This window comes from Lithobates pipiens, unplaced genomic scaffold, assembly GCF_037356315.1.
Source record: "Lithobates pipiens isolate NorthernLeopardFrog02 unplaced genomic scaffold, aLitPip1_a1.2 Scaffold_35, whole genome shotgun sequence".
In the NCBI taxonomy this organism is placed as follows: Eukaryota; Metazoa; Chordata; class Amphibia; order Anura; family Ranidae; genus Lithobates; species Lithobates pipiens.
Window position 1 is genome coordinate 14,315,800 of NW_027507811.1, and position 12,071 is coordinate 14,327,870.

A 12,071-nucleotide genomic window follows, 5' to 3' on the forward strand; every position below is an offset into this window, starting at 1 on the left:
GGGACACCTATCAGCAAAAGTATGCAGGCATAGGACACACCCCTTGCCACGCCCCCTTAAAGGGGAATTGTACAAAAAAACAAACCAGATTGGTTAAACCCGCACATGCTTTTTTACCACTACTATTCCTTTATATTGGCTTTTGGAATTTACAAATGCAGCAAATTTAGAAATCAGATGAAAGGTTTAGCACTGCGAAAACACTTTTTTGACAGATAAAAAGTGCATTTTATATACATCTATACAGATCAGACCAAAATGAGGGACATGTGAGGAGGAAAGAGGGACATTGCTCCAAATCATTGACAGTCCCTCTAAATCAGGGACAGTTGGGAGCCATGGCTGTCTATACTGAAAAACAACGTGAGCTGCAGGTTTTAAATTCTCCACAAGGAGGCAATCGCACTCATCGCCAGTGGAACGCAGTGACAGGAAGTGATAATAGATAGAAACAGGAAGTGATGCAACATACAGACAGGAAGTTCCGGGTAAGAGGTAAATAGAGAAAAGACAAAGCTGGAACTGACAGCAGAAAAGGTAATAAATTGTATAGCTTTATAGATGAGATATATCTTAAATATAGAACCATTTATCCAACTGTCCATCCAGAGCCTCTGGTTTATAGACCGGATACATCCTAAATATAGAGCCATTTATCCAACTGTGCATCCAGAGCGTCTGGTTTATAAACCGGATACATCCTAAATATAGAGCCATTTATCCAACTGTCCATCCAGAGCCTCTGGTTTATAGACCAGATACATCCTAAATATAGAACCATTTATCCAACTGTCCATCCAGAACCTCTGGTTTATAGATCGGATACATCCTTAATATAGAACCATTTATCCAACTGTCAATCCAGAGGCTCTGGTTTATAGACCGGATACATCCTAAATATAGAGCCATTTATCCAACTGTTCATCCAGAGCCACTGGTTTATAGACCAGATACATCCTAAATATAGAACCATTTATCCAACTGTCCATCCAGAACCTCTGGTTTATAGACCGGATACATCCTAAATATAGAGCCATTTATCCAACTGTCCATCCAGAGCCTCTAGTTTATAGACCAGATACATCCTAAATATAGAACCATTTATCCAACTGTCCATCCACAGCCTCTGGTTTATAGACTGGATACATCCTAAATATAGAGCCATTTATCCAACTGTCCATCCAGAGCCTCTGGTTTATAGATCGGATACATCCTAAATATAGAACCATTTATCCAACTGTCAATCCAGAGCCTCTGGTTTATAGACTGGGTACATCCTAAATATAGAGTCATTTATCCAACTGTCCATCCAGAGCCAATGGTTTATAGACCGGATACATCCTAAATATAGAACCATTTATCCAGCTGTCCATCCAGAGCCTCTGGTTTATAGACCGGATACATCCTAAATATAGAGCCATTTATCCAACTGTCCATCCAAAGCCTCTGGTTTATAGACCGGATACATCCTAAATATAGAACCATTTATCCAACTGTCCATCCAGAGCCTCTGGTTTATAGACCGGATACATCCTAAATATAGAGCCATTTATCCAACTGTCCATCCAGAGCCTCTGGTTTATAGACCGGATACATCTTATGCCGCGTACACACGATCGGAATTCGGGGCAGAAAAAGACCGATGAGAGCTTTTCATCAGAAAATGCGACCGTATGTATGCTCCATCGGAATTTAGCTGTCCGAATTTCCACCAGCCAAAAATTGATAGCGTGTTCTGAATTTTCCCGCCGGAAAAACTTTCTATCGGTAATTCCGATCGTGTGTATGCAATTCCGACACGCCAAAAATTACGCATGCTCAAATTCAACTACGAGACAGAAGCTATTGGCTACTGGCTATTGAACTTCCTTTTTCTAGTCACGTCGTACGTGTTATAAATGATCTTGAGCCGAATTCCATCAGAATTCCGTCGGGAAAACCATCAGAGCTTTTTCCGACGAGAATTCCGATCGTGTGTCCGCGGCATTAAATATAGAGCCATTTATCCAACTGTCCATCCAGATCCTCTGGTTTATAGTTTATGTTTATTATCCTTCCACAGAAAAGAGAGTCCTGTGTAGATCTCATGTCCACCTAAATGGATCACATGACCCCATCAGTAAGTATGGACAAGAGCCAAAGTCACATGGCTGAGAGGTTATTAGACCTCACCCTGGAGATCATCTTCCTACTGACTGGAGAGGTGAGGAGGATTCTGGGAGGGTCTCTTGGCATAACTCTTGTCTCTGTAACCACACCCCAGACTGGACAAGAGTTATGCCAAGTCTGTAGAGGTTTTTTTTTTTCTTCTTAGGATTATAAAGTAGTGAAGAAAATATCTGGTGAGACATTAACACTCAGCAGCTGTCTTCATAAGATGTCACCAATCACAGTGTCTCCACCTCACTGCCTGACAACAGAGGTAACCAGTGCCAAGAAAATTCTAAAAATCATCAACTTGATGATGGAGCTGCTGACAGGAGAGGTGAGGAGGATTCTGGGAATTCTGGGACATTATCCAGTAACAGACAAGGGATGTGTCTGGATGGTGACTGTATCATTGTGTGTGTCAGGTTCCTATAAGGTGTCAGGATGTCACTGTCTATTTCTCCATGGAGGAGTGGGAGTATTTAGAAGGACACAAGGATCTCTACAAGGACGTCATGATGGACAATCAGCCGCCCCTCACATCACCGGGTAAGAGGAGACTTTATCTGAGAAAAATGCAGAAAATCCATATAAAGCTTGACCCAAGTTTACATCAAGGATAAATGAATTACTTCACTTCACATCCTTTAATGAGGAACATACTGTGAAAACCTAACTTCTAGTAAGAACATTGTCATTGTACCTACCCTAGCACCCCAATGTCCCCAACAACCGAGGTGGAAGAAAAGTACACCAGGAGCAGATACTGTACACCATATGAAAGGTCCATCTCCATTCCTCAATATAACGTCATGTTCCCAACAAATGAGGGGGAGATACTGTACACCATATGAAAGGTCCATCTCCATTCCTCAATATAACGTCACGTTCCCAACAAATGAGGAGGAGATACTGTACACCATATGAAAGGTCCATCTCCATTCCTCAATATAACGTCATGTTCCCAACAAATGAGGAGGAGATACTGTACACCATATGGAAGGTCCATCTCCATTCCTCAATATAATGTCATGTTCCCAACAAATGAGGAGGAGATACTGTACACCATATGAAAGGTCCATCTCCATTCCTCAATATAATGTCATGTTCCCAACAAATGAGGAGGAGATACTGTACACCATATGGAAGGTCCATCTCCATTCCTCAATATAACGTCATGTTCCCAACAAATGAGGGGGAGATACTGTACACCATATGAAAGGTCCATCTCCATTCCTCAATATAACCTCATGTTCCCAACAAATGAGGAGGAGATACTGTACACCATATGAAAGGTCCATCTCCATTCCTCAATATAACGTCATGTTCCCAACAAATGAGGAGGAGATACTGTACACCATATGAAAGGTCCATCTCCATTCTACAATATAACGTCATGTTCCCAACAAATGAGGAGGAGATACTGTACACCATATGAAAGGTCCATCTCCATTCCTCAATATAACGTCATGTTCCCAACAAATGAGGGGGAGGTACTGTACACCATATGAAAGGTCCATCTCCATTCCTCAATATAACGTCATGTTCCCAACAAATGAGGGGGAGGTACTGTACACCATATGAAAGGTCCATCTCCATTCCTCAATAAAACGTCATGTTCCCAACAAATGAGGAGGAGATACTGTACACCATATGAAAGGTCCATCTCCATTCCTCAATATAACGTCATGTTCCCAACAATTGAGGAGGAGATACTGTACACCATATGAAAGGTCCATCTCCATTCCTCAATATACCTTCATGTTCCCAACAAATGAGGAGGAGATACTGTACACCACATGAAAGGTCCATCTCCATTCCTCAATGTAACGTCATGTTCCCAACAAATGAGGAGGAGATACTGTACACCATATGAAAGGTCCATCTCCATTCCTCAATATGACGTCATGTTCCCAACAAATGAGGAGGAGATACTGTACACCATATGAAAGGTCCATCTCCATTCCTCAATATAACGTCATGTTCCCAATGATGAGGTAGAGATACTGTACATCATATGAAAGGTCCATCTCCATTCCTCCATATAACGTCATTTTCCCAACAAATGAGGAGGAGATACTGTACACCATAGGTTTGGTCCATCTCCATTCTTCAATATAACGTCATGTTCCCAACAAACGAGGAGGAGATACTGTACACCATATGAAAGGACCATCTCCATTCCTCAATATAACGTCATGTTCCCAACAAATGAGGAGGAGATACTGTACACCATATGAAAGGTCCATCTCCATTCCTCAATATAACGTCATGTTCCCAACAATTGAGGAGGAGATACTGTACACCATATGAAAGGTCCATCTCCATTCCTCAATATAACGTCATGTTCCCAACAAATGAGGAGGAGATACTGTACACCATATGAAAGGTCCATCTCCATTCCTCAATATGACGTCATGTTCCCAACAAATGAGGAGGAGATACTGTACACCATATGAAAGGTCCATCTCCATTCCTCAATATAACGTCATGTTCCCAATGATGAGGTAGAGATACTGTACATCATATGAAAGGTCCATCTCCATTCCTCCATATAACGTCATTTTCCCAACAAATGAGGAGGAGATACTGTACACCATAGGTTTGGTCCATCTCCATTCTTCAATATAACGTCATGTTCCCAACAAACGAGGAGGAGATACTGTACACCATATGAAAGGTCCATCTCCATTCCTCAATATAACGTCATGTTCCCAACAAATGAGGAGGAGATACTGTACACCATAGGTTTGGTCCATCTCCATTCTTCAATATAACGTCATGTTCCCAACAAATGAGGAGGAGATACTGTACACCATATGAAAGGACCATCTCCATTCCTCAATATAACGTCATGTTCCCAACAAACGAGGAGGAGATACTGTACACCATATGAAAGGACCATCTCCATTCCTCAATATAACGTCATGTTCCCAACAAATGAGGAGGAGATACTGTACACCATATGAAAGGTCCATCTCCATTCCCCAATATAACGTCATGTTCCCAACAAATGAGGAGGAGATACTGTACACCATATGAAAGGTCCATCTTCATTCCTCAATATAACGTCATGTTCCCAACAAATGAGGAGGAGATACTGTACACCATATGAAAGGTCCATCTCCGTTCCTCAATATAACGTCATGTTCCCAACAAATGAGGAGGAGATACTGTACATCATATGAAAGGTCCATCTCCATTCCTCAATATAACGTCATGTTCCCAACAAATGAGGAGGAGATACTGTACACCATATGAAAGGTCCATCTCCATTCCTCAATATAACGTCATGTTCCCAACAAATGAGGAGGAGATACTGTACACCATATGAAAGGTCCATCACCATTCCTCAATATAACGTCATGTTCCCAACAAATGAGGAGGAGATACTGTAATTTGGTGCTGCAGTTGCTTCCAATTCTATGCCGGGGCTCTTTGAAACAGTTGAGTACTCTAACTACGTACAAGTATATATGACTCCTGCATGTAAAGTACCTATAACAGAAAATTGCTTTCCAACAGATGGACACGATGGTCAGAACAGGAATACCTCTGAGGGACAATCTGTTCCATCTCCAGGTAATCATGAAGAAGATAATGATGGAGAAGATAATGATGGAGAAGATAATGATGGAGAAGATAATGATGAAGATAATGATGGAGAAGATAATGATGGAGAAGATAATGATGGAGAAGATAATGATGGAGAAGATAATGATGGAGAAGATAATGACATCACACAACCTTCTCCAGAAGTAAATCCCATTACTGATAATACCCATCACAGGGCTGATGATATAAAAAGATCAAAGGATCCCTCCAATCCTAAGAAATCTGATAGATCTCATACTGTTGCTCCAGAAATACATCTCAAACCTCAGCGTACAGATAGACCAACAAAGCCATCAAAGTCCAAGGAATCTTCTTTAAGACGCGAGGGGAATCACACAGGTGAACAATCGCTGTCATGTTCGGTGTGTGGGATATCCTTCACCCAAAAAAAATACCTTCTTATACACCAAAGAACTCACAAAAGCGAGCGTCCTTTCTCATGTTCAGAGTGCGGGAAATGTTTCACTTTAAAAGGAAACCTTGTCCGACACAAGAGACTCCACACGGGTGAGCGCCCTTACTCGTGTTCAGAGTGCGGAAAGGATTTCACTGTTAAAAAATCACTTGATATTCACGAGAGAACTCACACAGGCGAACGCCCCTTTGCCTGTTCGGTGTGCGGGAAGCGTTTCAGTGAGAAAAGGTGTCTTCAGAGACACGAGAGAAGTCACACAGGCAAGCGCCCCTATTCATGTTCAGTGTGTGGGAAGTGTTTCGCCGATAAAGGAAACCTCCTCCTACACCAGAGAATTCACACGGGTCAGCGTCCTTTTTCATGCTCGGAGTGCGGGAAGTGTTTCACTCAGAAAGGACACTTTCTGTCACACCAGAGAAACCACACAGGGGAGCGTCCTTTTTCGTGTTCAGAGTGCGGGACTAGTTTTGTTCACAAAGGAAGCCTTGTTGCACACCAGAGAAATCACACGGGTGAGCGTCCATTTCAATGTTCGGAGTGTGGGAAATCGTTCAGTCAAAAAGGAAACCTTACTAAACACCTGAGAAGTCACACGGGTGAGCGTCCTTTTTCATGTTTAGAGTGCGGGTTTTCCTTTACTGCAAAATCAGATCTTATTAATCACCAGAGAAGTCACACGGGTGAGCGTCCTTATTCCTGCTCAGTGTGCGGAAAGTGTTTCATTCTGAAAAAGACTCTTCTTCAACACCAGAGAAGTCACTCGGGTGAGCGTCCTTATTCATGTTCAGCGTGTGGGAAATGCTTCACTCACAAAATCAATCTGGTGGAGCACCAGAGATGTCACACGGGTGAACGACCTTACTCGTGTCCCGAGTGTGGGAAAAGTTTCACGCACAGGGCAGGCCTTATTTCGCACCAGAGAAGCCACACAGGCGAACGCCCTTATAAATGTTCGGAGTGCGGGAAAAGTTTCACTCACAGAGCAGGCCTTGTATCACACCAGAGAGGTCACACCGGTGAGCGTCCTTATTCTTGTTCGGTGTGCGGGAAAAGTTTCCCTGAGAAAGCCAAACTTCTTATACACCACAGATGTCATACGGGGGAGCGTCCTTATCCGTGCTCGGTGTGTGGGAAATCTTTCACCCAGAAGGGAGCACTTGGTATACACCAGAAGCTTCACACAGGCGAGCGTCCTCATTCATGTTTGGTGTGCGGTAAAGGCTTCATTATGAAAACTGCGCTTGTTATACACCAGAGAAGTCACACGGGTGAGCGTCCTTTTTCATGCTCGGAGTGCGGGAAAAGTTTTGTTCACAAGGGAGGCCTTGTTCAACACCAGAAAACTCACAAATAGAAGGACGGCTGTTCATTGCTATGAGTTCGTTCAACTGAGTCACTGATGAAGCCTCCAGTGGTGAGATCTGCTTTCTACAGTTCCTGGCTATCTCACCCCCCCCCCAACATTGGGGTGTCCTCATTATTTTTTGTGCATGGTCCACAGTATTAAATAGAAAATCCAGCAGGGCTGTTCGTTCTGAGAGCTAGTTCGACTGAGTCACTAATGAAGCCTCCAGCAGTGAGATCTGTGTTATACAGTTCCTGGCTCTCTCACCCCATCCCCCCCCCCCCCCCCAACATTGGGATGTTCTCATTATTCTTTGTGCATGCTCCACAATATCAAATAAAAAATCCAGCAGGGCTGTTCATTCTGAGATTGCGTTAGACTGAGTCACTGATGAAGCCTCCAGCAGTGAGATCTGTGTTATACAGTTCTTGGCTCTCTCACCCCATCTCCCCCCCCCCAACATTGGGATGTTCTCATTATTCTTTGTGCATGCTCCACAATATTGTGTTGTTCATTCTGAGAGTGCGTTCGACTGAGTCACTGATGAAGCCTCCAGCGGTGAGATCTGTGTTATACAGTTCCTGGCTCTCTCACCCCATCTCCCCCCCCCCAACATTGGGATGTTCTCATTATTCTTTGTGCATGCTCCACAATATTAAATAAAAAATCCAGCAGGGCTGTTCATTCTGAGAGTGCGTTCGACTGAGTCACTGATGAAGCCTCCAGTGGTGAGATCAGCTTTCTACAGTTCCTGGCTCTCTCACCCCACCCCACCCCCAACATTGGGATGTCCTCATTATTCTTTGTGCATGCTTCACAATATTAAATTAAAAAAATCCAGCAGGGCCGTTCATTCTGAGAGTTAGTTCAACTGAGTCACTGATGAAGGCTCCAGTGGTGAGATCTGCTTTCTACAGTTCCTGGCTCTCTCACCCCATACCGCCCCCCCCACCCCCAAAATTGGGATGTCCTCATTATTCTTTCTGCATACTCCACAATATTAAATTGAAAAATGCAGCAGGGCTGTTCATTCTGAGAGTTAGTTCAGCAGAGTCACTGATGAAGGCTCCAGTGGTGAGATCTGCTTTCTACAGTTCCTGGCTCTCTCACCCCATCCCATCCCCCCTCCAACATTTGGGTGTCCTCATTATTCTTTGTGCATGCCTCATAATATTAAATAAAAAAATCCAGTCAGAGACCCTCGTAATGGACTCACTGAGATTGTAGGCCCAGGAACTCAAGACATATAAGCATTTCAGGGAATGATTGCATCCCTACGCATTTCACATTCTCTTGGGGAGGGAGTTCTATAGGAATATGGTCCTCTAAACAATCAGTACTGACAGGCAGAGCTGCTGTTAGAAACCCACGGGGGCCCCATACAGCCAACCTGACTCCCAAATAAACACAGCTTACTATGCTTCAATTACGAATGAACACAGTGAGTGATCGGTACTAATCACTCCTTGTGTTCATTCAGGAAAGGAAGGGGCTGCTAAATATATACACTACATTTTCAAAAGTATTGGGACACCTGCCTTTACACGCACATGAACTTTAATGGCATCCCAGTCTTAGTCCGTAGGATTCAATATTGAGTTTGTCCACTTTATGCAGCAATAACCTTCAACTCTTCTGGGTGGCTGTCTACAAGGTTTAGGAGTGTCTATGGGAATGTTTGACCATTCTTCCAGAAGCACATTTGTGAGGTCAGGCACTGATGTTGAACGAGAAGGCCTGGCTCGCCGCCTCTGCTTTAATTCATCCCAAATCTGGTCTATCGGGTTGAGGTTAGGACTCTGTGCAGGCCAGTCAAGTTCCTCCACCCCAAACTCTGGGCCTGTGGCAAGGGGTAAATGTATGGTGCACAGGGAGGGTGATCAGTGCGGCGGAGGGGCAATTGTTGGAACCAATCCCCTATATGGCTCCTAAGCCGGCGAGAGAGAAAAGAGAAGATGCTGGCTTTCAGCTGCTGCAGAGAAAGACATACAGGGGATTGGTTCCAGTAATTACCCCTCCTGCCCACATCCGATTCATCCTGCTGCCTGGGCCCCCTGCTGGCCCGAGCCCCATACAGCAGGACCCCCTTATCCACAGTCCTGCTGCCTGGGCCCCCAACTGGCCTGAGCCCTGTACAGAAGGACCCCCTTATCCCCAGCCCTGCTGTCTGGCTCCCCTGGTGGCCTGAACCCCGTACAGAAGGACCCCCTTATCCACAGCCCTGCTGCCTGAAGCCCCTGCTGGCCTGAGCCCCGTAAAGCAGGACCCCCTTTTCCAAAGCCCTGCTGCCTGGCTCTCCTGCTGGCCTGAGCCCTATACAACAGGACCCCCTTAGCCACAGCCCTGCTGGCCTGAGCCCCTTACAGCAGGACCTCCTTATTCACAGTCCTGCTGCCTGGGCCCCCTACTGGCCTGAGCCCTGTACAGAAGGACCCCCTTACCCCCAGCCCTGCTGCCTGGCTCCCCTGCTGGCCTGAGCCCCGTACAGAAGGACTCCCTTATCTACAGTCCTGCTGCCTCGGCCCACTACTGGCCTGAGCCTTATACAGAAGGACCCCCTTATCCTCAGCCCTGCTGCCTGGCTCCCCTGCTGGCCTGAGCCCCGTACAGAAGGACCCCCTTATCTACAGTCCTGCTGCCTGGGCCCCCTACTGGCCTGAGCCCTGTACAGAAGGACCCCCTTATCCCCAGCCCTGCTGCCTGGCTCCCCTGCTGGCCTGAGCCCCGTACAGAAGGACCCCCTTATCTACAGTCCTGCTGCCTGGGCCCCCTACTGGCCTGAGCCTTATAGAGAAGGACCCCCTTATCCCCAGCCCTGCTGCCTGGCTCCCCTGCTGGCCTGAGCCCCGTACAGAAGGACCCCCTTATCTACAGTCCTGCTGCCTGGGCCCCCTACTGGCCTGAGCCCTGTACAGAAGGACCCCCTTATCCCCAGCCCTGCTGCCTGGCTCCCCTGCTGGCCTGAGCCCCGTACAGAAGGACCCCCTTATCTACAGTCCTGCTGCCTGGGCCCCCTACTGGCCTGAGCCTTATACAGAAGGACCCCCTTATCCCCAGCCCTGCTGCCTGGCTCCCCTGCTGGCCTGAGCCCCGTACAGAAGGACCCCCTTATCTATAGTCCTGCTGCCTGGGCCCCCTACTGGCCTGAGCCCTGTACAGAAGGACCCCTGTATCATCAGCCCTGGTGCCTGGGCCCCCTACTGGCCTGAGCCCTGTACAGAAGGATCCCCTTATCCTCAATCCTGGTGCCTGGGCCCCCTACTGGCCTGAGCCCCGTACAGAAGGACCCCCTTATCCCCAGCTCTGGTGCCTGGGCCCCCTACTGGCCTGTGCCCTGTAATGCAGGACCCCCTTTTCCACAGCCCTGCTGCCTGGCTCCCCTGCTGGCCTGAGCCCCATAAAACAGGATCCCCTTAGCCACAGCCCTGCTGCCTGGGCCGCCTACTGGCCCGAGCCCCGTACAGAAGGACCCCCTTATCCCCAGCCCTGGTGCCTGGGCCCCCTACTGACCTGAGCCCTGTAAAGCAGGACCCCCTTTTCCCAGCGGACATGGTCTCACAATCACACATGGCGCCATACAACTAATATATGGGAATACATAGACAACTGTTTTATTTCCTTTTAAGGTTGTTATTGGCTGCTGCATGTCATTGCTCGTGCTTGTTTTACTGAAGTAGCCGGCTTTTCATTGGTCCAGTCAATGTACACTTATTATCTTTTGGTATTGATATATGTGATACTTCAGTATGGAAGATTTGATTCAGATTCAAGCTTTGTATTATTATGCGGCAATTGTTCGTTCTGGATTTGGAAAATAAACAAGAAATCTCTATACCTTACGATATTCTGGTCTGAGTCTTTTTATTTAAAATTTTTTTTTTTACAAATGACAATGTCCTCAGTTCATAGAGAGTCATCCATTGAGGTTTATTCCCAGGTATGGTGTCCACTGATGTACCTACCTGTCCATGCTCTGTGTCTCACGTTGTCTCTGCCAGAACTAGTATGCTCATGCCGAGCAGAAGATCACAACAAAATAGCTAGAAATCAGCATTCTGGTAATCATCTGGTAGGGGGGGGGGACACCCCAGATCCGTTGGGTTTTTACCAAAATTCCAACACAGTCTACCGAACTACTCGCATTGAACTGGCCTATTTGGGCTCCTAAAGCTTTGGCCAGCCCTACTTTTTCTCTGGAACTTATGTTTTTCTTGTCTAGGGTCCCAATAGGCTGTGACAGTAGGAGATGCTGTCATGGTAAAATTGGTAGGTTTGGGGGGGGGGGGGGGGGGGGGGCTGGCACAGGGTGTGCACATTTGTTTGGTGCAAGACTGCAGAGCATAGATGTGGACTGGAGAAGACTTGCTTTCACAGCATTCTCCAGGTTTTGGTATTCCGTCATGGGGCTCTGTAGCTTGGGTTGGGTTTGGGACGGGTTTTCCAACCCTGTGTCCAGACTTTGTAGATGACCAGCAGGGTGTGTGCTCGGGGTGAACGCAGCCCTTATAATGAGTTTATGAGAAGAATACCTCAGGGCTCCCAGTTGGA

At 46.3% G+C, this 12,071-nt stretch overlaps 1 protein-coding gene across 1 annotated transcript in view; it reads left to right on the plus strand.

Annotated features, from left to right (window-relative positions):
* The first annotated feature begins 473 nt into the window (after window positions 1–473).
* The window catches only part of LOC143955504 (uncharacterized), a 34,233-nt gene continuing 22,635 nt past the window's right edge, over window positions 474–12,071 (plus strand). Inside the window, exons 1-5 of the mRNA XM_077465539.1 lie at window positions 474–537; window positions 2,063–2,203; window positions 2,315–2,485; window positions 2,574–2,697; window positions 5,674–7,530. Of these exons, the coding sequence (XP_077321665.1) occupies window positions 2,099–2,203; window positions 2,315–2,485; window positions 2,574–2,697; window positions 5,674–7,530 (2,257 nt within the window). The 5' untranslated portion in view covers window positions 474–537; window positions 2,063–2,098. The remainder of the gene's footprint in view (window positions 538–2,062; window positions 2,204–2,314; window positions 2,486–2,573; window positions 2,698–5,673; window positions 7,531–12,071) is intronic.